We start from the raw sequence: 13,551 nt of genomic DNA, 5'->3' as shown, positions 1-13,551 counted from the left end.
CGAAAATGAAGAGAGGTGAAGCAGAATTAAGAATACTAATGATAAGAAGGAATTTCTTATAGTATAAACACCAAGAGTAGTTCTGAGTCTCCTTTTGAATCAACCCTTCCTTTTGTTAAGCAGACTGCCAAGACAGTCCTTCTTGGTTTGTCCCTTCCAATTCTTTTACATCCAACCAAGGTTCTTAATTTTCCTGATCCACTGAGAAACAACACAGTCACAGTTTTGTCACTACCTTCCTGCTTCTATAGTGAATAAATATCTTTCTGAGGGTTTTCTAAGTATTTTTACTCACTTTCTTGAGAGTTAATTGTTTACACTGAAACACTTCACCCCTAACCATATCAATTTATGATGAACTCAGGAAATTTTTTATCAATATTAAAATACAGAGACCAGATATTCAGACTTCCCTGCTTGTCTCAACAGTGTCCTTTATGATTTTCTTCTCCCAGACCAGGAGTCCATCAAGATTCATATATAGCAATGAATTTCATGTACTTTAACCTTTTTGTCTTTCATGAGATTGACATTTCTTAAGAACCATTTTTCAAAATATAAAACCAATCAAAAATGTTTCAGAAACTATTAATTAATTAATTAATTAATTAATTTTGGGGAGTACCAGATAATTGAACTCAGGGGCACTCAACCCTGAGCCATATCTCCAGCCCTATTTTATTTAGAGACAGGGTCTCTCCGAGTTACTTAATGCCTCACTGTTGCTGAGGCTGGATTGCAATCCTCCTGTCTCAGCCTCCCAAAATGCTGGGATTACAGGTATGCACCACCACATCTGGCTCAGAACCAATTAAAAAAATTTAAAAACCAATTGTTTTATAAAACACCCCTCAGTTTGGATTTGTCTGATTGTTTCCTTACTTACATAATGTCCTTGACAAAAATGATTAATCATGATTAGAATCAGGTTTAGAATTTCAGCAAGAGCAATATACAGGTGACATGTCTTTTATAATGCATCACCCTTGGGTGTTAGTCTGTCCCATCACTGATAAGACTAATGAGTTGGCAATATCCACAAGTTTTCTCCTTCATAATTAATAAGTAAACTGTGGGTCAGGTTGCTAAAATATTGTTCTTCAACAGTTTTCTACATGTTTTAGCATTCAATGATGATTCTTGCCTGAATTAATTATTAGGGTGGCTGTAAAATATAAACAATTTTTAATTTCTAAGAACAATGGCACAATAGGCAAAATACAAGAAAAATAATAGTGAAGTTATAAAACTTCACAAATTCAAACAAAAAACTACAATAAAACTTGTATTAGGAATTCTCTAGAATAGTAATAAAATATCAGGAACTGTTTGTCATCAGCAAAGAAAACTTATACCAGAATGTAAATCAAAGCATTGCTTCCTTCACTGTAAATTTCTTACCAAAAAAAAAAAGTGATCTAAAATGTTCTACCCCCTTCAGATCAGGTCTGATATGAAGAATGTGGTTAGTGACACAGTGATTTATATCAAGGTTCAAGTTCTGTATTTCCTTACAACTGGGTAACTAATAGTTGGTAGACAGGCAACATGTCCAGAGGACCACATCTTGTGAAGGACTGGGCTAGAATATAAAGTCAGAATCCATCTTTGGGCACTTCCTTCTCTACAACTAACATCCATCGGTTTTTTTGGGTTTTTTTGTTTTTTTTGTTCCTAACTCTACCCTTGATGATTCTTCTAATTCTAGGGCTAATATCCCAAAGTCTTTCCTTTTATAACTAAAGTTCTCTAGTACACGCAACTTTTCTTTTTTCACTTAAACCAGGGAAGAAAATATAAGATATCATATTCATATATATATATATATATATATATATATATACATGACTATATATATATATGAGAAGCACCACATTACTTTTAAAAAAACTGGGGACAGTATAATGTTCTTTATTCAGGAAAGCAGAGGTAGTCAGTATTTGGCTTTGGAGTTTTCCCCTTCTTTCCAAAAAATTATTATAAAAACATTTTTCCTGTGGTGTGGATGGGACAAGAAAGAGAACAGTGCCAAGAGAGACAAGGGGATAAAACTGATACAAGGGAGAAGAGTTCAAAATGGGGACTGATCCTATCTTCTCCTCAAGCCCATCCCCTTGGCCTTCTCTTAAAGATGCCTCCAGAGGGGAGGAGTGGTGACCCTTAGGGGCCGTATAGTAGCCAAAAAAAAAAAATCTTAAGCAATAGCTCTGATGGATATTCTCATACACAGATTTCCTATGGACAGAATGCGCATCTGTTGTGAACTACTTATATTCTAACGTCACCACATAAGAATCCTTTAGACGTCTTAGGTAAAAGGAGATTCTTTTAATCCCTCTCCCAATTGCCTGTCATTATCACAGTCTACAGTAGAGAGAGATTAAAATAAAAATAATTCTCTAATCTGCTCACTACTTTCTAATTCCTAAACATCTAAATCACTTTCAACAGCCTCATTAAAAATTCCAAGAATTTCTTACCATTTTTGCTTTCCTTCGAAATCAAAGAAGCTTGGTTTAGGAGTGTTGCAATTTCCAACTTTGACCTAAATGAGGAAATTAAAAAAAAAAAAAAAAAAAAGAAAGAACTTATTTTCAAAGAAATATCTAAAAACTTTCTTTTCAAATTTATTGTGTATTTAATAACTATGGATTAGAAAACATGCATCTACATAGAATAACAAAATTTAACATTCTTTGCAAAAGCAAATAAGAAACCCTAAACAAACCAAACTTGAAAATACAGGTAGCTTTGGCTTACTACAGAAAAAAATTTGTTATCTAATACTATAATAAAAAAAATATGGGTAACAGTTACATTCCTTAGTTAGTGGACCAACTGCAAAGCAAATTATAAAACAGATTATATAGTCTTTATTATTATAATAAAGAAGAATTTTTAACAATTAACAAACTTTAAAGTTCAGTTTTTTAAGAATCCATAACATTGTTTATGCTGATTCTCATAATGTTATTTGTATTTCATCTTTCCTGAATTCCAGGATAAAGTGTACTATTTCTAAAATGCCCTATTATGAAATTCATCAATATAAATTTAGATGCTAAAAGCCATGTAAAAAATTTCAGGGGTTCTCAAAAACAATATAAATTCTATCTATTCCACAAGAATCTTGTCTGTGATCAATACTTGTTTTTTTAACCCTCAACTGACATCTGCAGCTAAATTATAGATTATTTTCATTGTGAATATGCACAAATGAAATTAACAAAAATGCAGAATTCACTATGCAGCCCATGACTGCCACTGGAGAATCTCCCTTCCTTATGAACTCTTAATAGCATTTATTCTACATAACTCCTGTGGCATTTCGACATTTTCTACTGCATTAGAAAGTTCTGCATAAAGTCTTGTCTTTTTATTAGAACACAGCCTCTAAGAAACTGTTCTTAACTCACCTATAGCACTTATCTACTTCTCCAGGACATTCCCGCTATTTTTATTACTCTTGTACACTTGGATTTTGCTAAAATTAAACTGATGCCTTTACCCAGCCATACTGATCTACTCACTCTTTAGGGATTTTTAGTTCTGTGTTTTTCTCATATTATTCCACTCATCTAAAATATCTTCTCTTTTGCCCTCAGTTACTCAAAATGCTATACCCCTTCCAGTCTTGCCTAAGGTTCAGATTCTAAGAACCCTTTCAGTCTTTAACAGTCTTATCCAGCTGTGAATTCATAATAATTATCACCTGTCTCATTTCCTTAGCAATTAATCGCATGGCCCTCTGGCTGTTTGTAAAATGTACACTTCTATAGAAGCAGCCCTGTTTATGATGGGATAGAGGGAAGAAAAGTGAGAAAGTGCTGCCTTTTTTGAATAATCATCATAGACCAAACACTTGATTGTGTTATTGCAAGTGAGCAACACTATAATCCTGCAAAATATGACATTACAAACTCATGTTATAAATAAGGACAGAGAATCTCAGGAGGGTTGCCTCAGTTCACATGGTGGCAAATACTGAATTAAGTCAGGATTTGAATCCACTCATGTTGGACTTTAAAGTCCAATATTCCTTCACTACATTATTCTGCCCTCATGTTATAGAAACTAGGCTTCAGTTCTGGCATCTCTAAAATCAAATGAATTACTGGATTGCCAGAAATATGAGATAAGATAAACTATATAAACTATAAAACATCATAAAAATAACAATTTCAGTATTTTTGCTTTTTTTGTCCAGATGTCATTCAGAAGCAGAAACCAATGCCAATATCTGTTATTTCTGTTACAGTCCTAGTCTCACCTAGACACATAGTTATCCAACTGAAATAGTATATGTAAGTGTGCAACTTCTGTCTAGGTTGTGGGGATTGGATATGTATGAAAGTTATAAAAATATCTTCTTTTCTTTATAGAAAAGGGGCTTGTCATCCCCTCTTCCTTTAACTTGGTTAGAACATATATGTGGTGGGCCTCTCTGGCCCATGGAAGAGGAATCTAATTCAAGTAGCAGATCTTGAACTTTTTGGTCTTATGATCCCTTTACACTCTTAGAAATTAAGGACCCGAAGAGCTTTTAGTCATGTGGATTATATCTACTGATATTTACCATGTTAGAAGTTAAACATACATTAATTTATTTGAAAATAACAATAAACTCACTGCATGTTAACAAAAAAAATGTTTTATGAAAAATAACTACATATTACTAAACTAAAAAAATTAGTGAGAAAAATGAAATTGTTTAACATTTTAGAAATCTCTTTACAGTTTGGCTTAGTTGAATTCTCATATTTAGTTCTTTATCCAATCTATTGCTATGTGTTACTATTCAGATAACTGTGGATAATGTTCTTTGATATTACACCAAAGTTCAATAAGTGGTAATTCCTTTAAGGTTAGCTGCAATATGGAATTTGAACTTACATCAATGAACTTTTCACACTGTCTCATTGAAAAACCATTGGTATGATTTGCACTTTGAATGAATCTTTTATCCACTCCTGATTTGTAACATTGCTCCATAAAATGTTTAGAAAACATAGTTCACTAAGTTATGCAGATTTCCCAAATGTTGACATATTTCATTGTACATTAAAAAGTTCACATTCATTATTTTCACCACTTATCAAAAAAAAAAAAAAAAAAAAAACCTTTTTAAGTAGTAAGATGCTATCAAGCTCATGGTGGCAGACACAGATTTTCTAAACTTCTAATTTTCAGAGGGCTTAAATGTTATGATTGGCTACAAGTATTTCCAATTGTTTCCTTAAAGGCAAGGGCTCATTTCTTTCATTTTCAAGAAACTATCTGCCAAATAACCAAATCTGAATACACACAGTTTATCTGTCAGTGGCTCTGTTAAGTAAAACATTCTCTCCTATTTCCATGGAGAGAAATAGGTAGTTCAGTTTGCAACTCAGAAATCATACAAGCGCTTTTCCTCAAAACAGCCAACATATTCTGATGTAGCAGAGGTGCCGTGGGTGTACTTCCCATTTCATAACACACAATGTCAAAGAACTTGTATTCAAGGGAAACTATAAAAATGTAAAGAGTAAATTTTTTCTTAAATTTTAGAGACACAATTCCTTTATTTTATCCATTTTTTATATGATGCTGAGGATCAAACCCAAGTGCTAAGCAAGTGCTCTACCACTGACCTATAATCCCAGTCCCTCAAAGGTTAATAGTTAATAAAAATAAATAATATACTCTGAGTGAATAGTGGTTAAAAAATACATGTGACTATTGATACAGTTTGCTGTCACTGCCTTGATTCATACTAAGACACCAGTTGTTTTATTCAACATGATGGCATAGGAAAAATTCAAGAGTGTCTTAGTATTATTATGAAAATAATTTTGACCTTATGAATCCCGAGAGAGTCTCAGAAATCCACAGGGGTCCATAGTCCATGGACCACAATTTGAAAACTGCTGCCTTATGGTAGGATTAAGCTATAAGACAATAAGCAGAGGCTTCTAGATGATCTCATAAAACAGAGCCACCTGACCAACTCTGGATCACCTACCTCCAGATCACTATTGGAGATAAAATAAAGGCTCAGCAATTGACCCTGTATCCTAACACACATGGAAACTTTTCTAATTCCCAAGTTTTAAGAATAGTTCTGGATCTAGAAGACTGGGAAAATATAACAACAGTTTTCAAATCACTTATGAAGCAGGGTTATGCACCACTGTAACATACAGCAAATTCTGTTCTCTTTTATGTAGATAGGTAGGTATGGTAGGTGAGTGGGTGGTGGGTAGGTAGGTAGGTAGAAAGGAGGAAAATGTATTCAGTGCCCTTGAAACATAATATTTCAACAAAGGTTGCCAATAACAAATGCCAAGGAATGAAGTATGCCCAGGTTAAAGGAGGATGTGCAGAGTATCTTCAATTCTGCTAGTAGTGAAGGATCTTTGTTATGGTTTGGATGTGAGGTAACCCCAAAAGCTCACGTGTGAGACAATGAAAGAAGGTTTGGAGGAGAAATAATTGGGTTACAGCCTTAACCCAATTAATGAATTAATTCCTGATGGGATTACCTGACTGGTAACTGGAAGCAGGTGGGGTATGGCTATGGTGTGTATATTTGTATCTAGCAACTGGAGATCTCTTTCGCTCTGTTCCTGATCACCATGTGAGCTGTTTCCCTCTGCCACACTCTTCCACCACGATGTCCTGCCTCACCTTGATCCCCAAGGAATGGAGCCTGCTGAGTATGGACTGAGACCTCTGAAACTGTGAGCCCCCAAATAAACATTTCCTCCCCTAAAATTGTTTTGGTCAGGTCTTTTAGTAGCAGCAGTGAAATAGTTGACTAAAATAATCTTCTAAAATGAACCCAACAGGAATTTGAAATTTTCATTGCCTTTCATTTCACAGGTATCAATAAGTTATCTTCTGTCGAGAGAGTGTATGCTGATACACAGAGGAAGTAAAAAACTGTTAACTGATTTGATCTTTTTGAAACCTCATTAAAAAGATAACTTTGAAGCCACAGGTTTATGAGACTAAAAGAGCTATGATAGTAGGTTAGTTTCGAGCTCTGCCTGAGAAAAATAAGGTTCATTTCTTAGCCTCTTTTTATCATTTTCCTGCCAACAACCTTACCTCATTTAGTCTACAAAATAGGGTGCTAATCCAAGCAGAAAATGTCATTTTGTAAGAAATTTTGATCCATCTTGTAGGCACTATATCAGACTTTAAACTTCATTATTCTACCAAAGATGCTATTTTTAACACTATCTCAGAATTCTGTTATAAATAAATTTAGGACAAACTGATTAAAAATCTGTGGTCCAGTGTCAGATCTAAGTAAGCATAATCTTATTCTCTAATATGAAGAATTTTATTTTCAAATACAAAATAACCAAAACACTATAAGATTAAATTCCTGGAAGAATGAAGGACAATCCTCCTTCATACTATCTGGATGAACAGAATATAACAGAGACAAATAGTAGCCAACTGACAGGTGTCCATGTCGTGTCCTACACAGCCAAACTTGCAGTACTGGGGAGGGGCAACGGGGGGTTAGAAAAGAAAGACTCACACATACAGATTATGAAGATAAATAACTGGGATAGGTGAAGCACTGCTCTCTGGTGAAGAAGCAGATCTAAAGAGTTACACCAGCAATCTTTATTTATACATTTCTCATTATCAGGTTAAAAACCATGCAAACATTATTCTTTGTACTTAGGAAAGTTACAGAACTAGAAACATCTATGCAGCTTTCCCATAGTTGCAATGTGCAATGTTAGGAGCTTTGTGTAGCCTCAAGGAGGTTCATTGTTTAAAGTTACTGTTAAGCGGGCAGGCTCAGGAATAGCAAAGCTGAAACACTGTGGTGGTCTAGAATGAGAAGTCCTCTAGTCCCAAAAGCTATATGCCCTGAGATCAAGGTGGAGGCTGATAAGACTCTTGAACAGAGCCTCCTCAGGCAGGGTGTTATCACAGCAGCTAGGCATCCTGTGCCCTTGCACAGAAACATTCCCAGGCTTCAGGCACACCACTGCCATCAGGTCATCAGAGACCCCTAATCTCAGTCATTGCTCTCCCATTTTCTGTCACTGCTCTCCACATATCCACTGTTCACTTTGGATGTGGAAATCAGCACTTAATGATGACACTAATATCAACAAAGATAAATCCAAAGAAAGAAAGATTGTTTTCTAGGGAATCTGGAGAAAATTAGCCTTACACTGCCCAGAGAAACATCTGTCAGGGATGCTATAGGTCATAGCACGATGTTTGGTAAATAGTTGTCAAATATTCCAAATTTTTCTAAAATTATGAGGATAAGTAAATGCCCAAAAAGAAAATAAATATCCAGAACTCTTGCAAAAAAGCTAATTCCAAGGCAGGCCAATTGCAGGCCAATTTTCACTCAACATTATAATTTATACCATTTGTACCTATATCTCTCAAGTCACATTAACTGACATTCATAAGCATTAGTCTTCAAAATAAGATTCATCTTTATTAAGTACATTCAGTTTAAGAACACAAGGGAATGCCCCTACAACTACTTTATTTAAAAAAAAATACACAGAGTAATGTGGAAAAATATGTCTTTATACCAAGATGCAAAAAAATACATAAAAATGTTTTCAATAAAAAGGTGTTTTTTTTTTGTTTTTTTTTTTTTGCGGTGCTGGGGATCCAGAACTTCATTTCATTCAGTGTTCCAAAGAGCCAGTTTTCCTGAGCTCTTACTTAACTCTAATTGGTCATTTCTCACGTGTTTAAATCTAGATTTCTCAAGTACTTGGTAAGCTCTTAGGGGCAAGTGTCATGATGCTTTTGCTTCTTTACATTATCTGTGGACATGACATAAAAGATATTGAACAAGGGCTGGGGTTGTAGCTCAGTGGTAGAGTGCTTGCTTAGCTTGCCTAGCACATCTGAGGCACTCAGCACCACATAAAAATAAATAAAAATAAAGGTATTGTGTCCATCTACAACTAAAAAATATATACATATTTAAAAAAAAGATGTTGAACATCTTTTTGTGTGGTGGGGCACACCTGTAATCCCAGCAGCTGGGGAGGATGAGGCAGGAGGATCACAGTTCAAAGCCAGCCTCAGCAACTTAGCAAGGCCTAACCAACTTGGCAAGACTTTGTCTCAAAATAAAAAAATAAAAAGGGCTAAGGATGTGGCTCAGTGGTAAGTGTCCCTGGGTTCAACCCCTGGTTAAAAATAAGAAAAAGAAGTTGAACAAATATTTGCTGATTATGATAAAGTACTTATTTTTCCTTCTGATACCCAATGACTTCTTTGAATGATAAATTGTCTTTTTTGTTCTTGTTATACTGGCATTGAACCCAGGAGCACTTTACCACTGAGCTATAGCCTCATTCTTTTTTAATTTTTATTTTGAGAAAGGGTCTCCCTAAGTTTCTGAGGCTGGCCTCAAACGTACCATCCTCCTGCCTCAAGCCTCTCAAGTTGCTGGTATGAGAGGTATGCGCCACCATGCCTGGTTTAAATGTGTCTTATATGAGTAACTCATACATTTCCATATTTCCAGATAAAGTTCAGAACCTTAGAGTTAGGAGCTATAATCTAGTTCTGACTGATGTACCTATGACTCTAGGCAAGGAGCCTACTCTTTAGGTTTAGATCTTTTATGTAAATGAAAGGAATTATCTCATCAGGTAATTATAGTTCTAAAATTTTTATGATTTTATCTAACAGAAACATATTCAGCCAAAACACAATTCAAATTATATTTAAGGTTTAAAAATCACAACAAATGTAGTAATATTTTATTTTGTATTGCAGCACCTTATTTCTTACAATTCTATTATTCTCTTAGATTTCAAAATATTTTTAAGAACATTACCACATTTACTTCAATATGGCCCTTTGGCAAGAGTAAATGATTGCTAAATCTTATTTTATCATCCTCATTTTGTAAAGGTTCTGATGCTGGTAAAGTACAAAGTCACTGAGTAAGAGAAAACACAGAAAAACTGTCATTCAGTGTCCAGTTAAATAAACAGCCCTCCTAGCAGACAGAAATTTTCCATGTCCAGAATGATGCTAACCGACAGCAGTTAGTCAAAACACACACATGAAAACTTCATTTCGCCTAGCCATTAACCATGCACGTTTGCTCTCAGGTTTTGGAGGAAGACGACGACCCCTGTGTCTCTCGCATCTATCCCTTCCCTACTTTACCTGCTTGTACCTGGCGTACAGGTACAAGAGCTGCTCCCTGCTGGCCACCTGAACCAGGCTCTGGAGGTGCGCGGCAGCCTTCTCAAACAGCTCGGCCAGGTTCCTGGACGCCTCGGTCTCGGGGCTCTGGGGGGACTCCACATCCCCCGAGTCGTCTCCTGAGCTCAGCTCCCCGCCGCTGTCTCCCGTGGTGGCCCCCGCGGGCAGGAACGGTGTGGCCATGACTCCTCGCTCGCTCCGTCCCTCTGTGTTGGGGCCGTCCGGTTCAGATGCCGGGCAAGGTGGGCCCGGGGCCCTGGTCCACCAGTCTGCGAGCGCAGCCGGGGCTCGAGTCCGCCCCCAGCTCGCTCACTCCGCGCTTGCTCACCAGTTCGCCCGCCGCTTGCCACCACGACTGCCTGGACTGCAGGGCCAGCTCCGCTGGCCTCCCCAGTTGCCCTGTTCTCCGCCGGCTTTCCTCGGTCCAACAGGGCGCTCGGGCTCACCCGGAGCCCCTCCAACGGCGCGGGGTTCCGGGGTCGGCTCCGCGGGAAGGCGGGGGAGGGCGGGCAGCGCCGGGCGGCGTGAGCGCGCCTGGGCTCGGGCTCGCGCTCGCGGTACGCGCCACAGCCTGCGCCGCGGTGCGCCTGCTCCGCGCGGGTCGGGGCGGCGTGGGCGGTCTGGCGCTGGGCGCCCTCCGCCGCTGGGACTCGTGGGACTTCGCCGGCGGGACGCGGCTTGGAGAAGCTGCCCTAGGTCCTCAGGGTGTCCGTTAATGGTTTCGTTGAAATTAGTGGTAACCAACTCCGAACCCGCGGTCGGGAGAGGCCATTGGGGGTGGGGGGCGGAGGCCGTCTATGTGGTAGTGTAGCGATTTGAGCGGAGTCGCGGGAAACACGGAGCCGAGAATGAAGGTTCCGCCTGCTCTCGCCTACCCCGGATGGTGTGCCCCCGGCGTCCCCAGATAGGCGGGCGGGTATGCGCGCGCACCCGGGCCTTCAAAGTTGGCGCTCTTGGAGAGAGTGAACGGCTGGGTGATGAGGCCTCCACTGGCCTACCATATGACGATGGGTGAATTACCCGCCCAGTGGCTTGCTCTTCCCCACTTGTGGACCCCGCATCTCTCGGGCTCTGAGAAGCGGATCTAACGCGGTCCCGACGGTGCCGAACAGGACGTGCCAAGCTGAGCCTTACCGTTGTGTTTCGCAGGCACTTTGGAATGAAACCGGAAAAGCACGTCGTCGGGTCCCCCAAAGGAATTTACAAAACTATATGTGTATTTTTTAAAGTAACATTATTTCAAGGGGTAAACATGAGGTATTAGTATGTCCTAGATGTTGTAAACACACACTGAGCTCTCAAAACGTAGTGACAAGCACCATAAAAATGGTACAAAGAAAGTGTTACGAAGACCAATTGGGGTTTTAGACAGAAGGGTGAACAGGATAAGGAACAATAAGAAAATGCCAGAAGATGATTTAGCTTGGATCAGATTCAACCAACAATCCTTGAGTATGGAGAATGATTTCCCTATCACTTCCCACTCTCAAGGAAAGACTAATGACCAAATTCTTGAAATAAAATGTGAAAACAAAGCCAGGAGAGTTAGCACATACCTGTAAACCCAGCTACTAGGGAAGCTGAGGCAGGAGGATCCCAAGTTCAAGGCCAGCCTGGGCAACTTAGCAAGACGCTGTCTCAAACAGGACTGGGGCTGTAGCTCAGTGGTCCATAGCTTAAAAATAAGTTTCACTTTCTTGCCCTAGAGAGGTACTTAACAAAAGAAAACGAAAGTTAGATAGCTCCCCGTCCCCCTCACTACCTGTTAACCAACATAACTAAAATATCTCTTTATTCTAAGAGCCCACTGCAAGGCTTTACACAAGCAGTTACTAGGAATAGCCTGCTGCAAAGCATCACATAAACAGCTCATGCAAACCTACGCAAACAGCCCAGAGTTAGATTTCCCCTTCCCTCTCTCACCTTTTTTGAGTGATGACCTTTGTCAGATCCTAACTGACAAACTTTCTGCATGTGGATCTCTTTGCCTGGTTTCTGAGTTGCTCACCTGCATTTCACTTTCCTTTCAGTAGAACATCCCTGGGTTCAAGCCCCAGTACTGGGGGGGAAATGATAACAATAATAACGGCTTGAGTCTCTTAGTATTGAAGGGACTTAGCCCTAACTAGGTAAGGTAGGTACTGTTATTTCCATTTTGCATATAGGAAATCAATACACAAGGTTAAACAACTTGCCCATGGATGCACAGATAATAAATGCAGAAACAAGGAAAAAGTCAAAGCTTTAAACCAGAGGGTAACCTGTATGGGGGGAGTGGTAATAATAGACAATCAACTGAAAAAGTAGATATTGAAAGGGAGATGCATAGATTTTTATATCTCTCTGTTTTCTGGATTTTTATCAGAAATGGGAATTGAATATTATCAACTGCTTTCTTGCAGAGCTGAAATTTATCTGCTCTTCTCTAATCTTTGAAAAGAATTACATTAATAGAGTTTGTAAGATCAGATGAAGGTAACCGAAGGACAGATAGGCCAGATGTAATTTTTAAAAAAGAATTTTATTGGGATGGCTCTAGGGTGAGTTTCAAGGGTCCTCCAGAGTGAAAGCCAGGGTGGAGGGCTGGGGAAATCGGCAGGGCCCAGGCTGGGGAGTGCCTTTTGTAGTGGAGGTGGGCCCGGGAAGCCCGAGGGCCTCCTGTCCTTTTGGGATTGGTTGGGGACTCCCTCAGGCCATTGGGAGGCACCATGAGGATTTATCTGTGATCGCCTGATTGGTTGTTCCCCTGTGCATGCACAGGCTGCCTGCTACCTTGCGGGGGCGGGGCGCCCGCCCTCCAACTGCCTGGAGCCACCCTAACATTCCAGCTTTTATTGATGATATAGGGCACCAGAGTCCATCTGGCTACTTCCTGCTTATTAGGCGCGTTGTGGGGATAGGGCTCAGAAGTAGGGTCAGTGGGGAGGTGGCTGTAGGGGTGAAGGAGCATTTGGTTGACAGTGAATCAGGCAACTTGCTGATTTGGTTGTGGGCAAACGTGAGAAGACATGGAGTGATCATTAATAGGAGTCCTGACACTAATATGGGAGTGAGGATGGGGGTTATCCAGGTGGCAAGGGTGGAGTTTATCCATCCTGGCCAGGGACCATCCAATTGCTGCTGTTTAAGTCTTTCACTTAGATGCCTGAGGGTTTCACCATTTTTCTCCACCAGTTTCATTGATGTAGTAACAACATTCTTCTTTTAGGAAGAGGCATGTCCCCCCTTTTGTTGGCCATCAGAAACTCTAGCGCTTGACAGTTCTGTAAGAAAACTTGGGCAATAGATCTTATTTGCCTTTGTAGGGAGACTATAAAGAGGCAGCAGATGCTTCTACTGCCTCTT

General features: G+C 39.4%; 1 protein-coding gene across 6 annotated transcripts in view; it reads right to left on the bottom strand.

The window, feature by feature from the left end:
• ACBD6 (acyl-CoA binding domain containing 6) overlaps window positions 1-10,970 on the bottom strand; it is a 150,011-nt gene extending 139,041 nt beyond the window's left edge. For 4 of the 6 annotated variants that reach the window (XR_013758010.1, XR_013758011.1, XM_079105950.1 and 1 more), the window contains exons 1-2: window positions 10,168-10,970; window positions 2,481-2,545 (exon numbers count right to left, since the gene is read on the bottom strand). Coding sequence is in view for 2 of the 6 variants with exons in the window: in XM_079105950.1 (XP_078962076.1) it covers window positions 2,481-2,545; window positions 10,168-10,389 (287 nt within the window). In the remaining 4 variants the exon portion in view is untranslated. The remainder of the gene's footprint in view (window positions 1-2,480; window positions 2,546-10,167) is intronic. The other 2 variants (XR_013758012.1, XR_013758013.1) reach the window with 1 other exon arrangement.
• Between the last annotated feature and the right edge of the window lie 2,581 nt (window positions 10,971-13,551).

This window comes from Sciurus vulgaris (genome assembly GCF_902686455.1).
Source record: "Sciurus vulgaris genome assembly, chromosome: 12".
Lineage (NCBI taxonomy): Eukaryota > Metazoa > Chordata > Mammalia > Rodentia > Sciuridae > Sciurus > Sciurus vulgaris.
The sequence above is the reverse complement of the archived record's forward strand: the minus strand, read 5'-3'. Positions and strand labels throughout refer to the sequence as shown.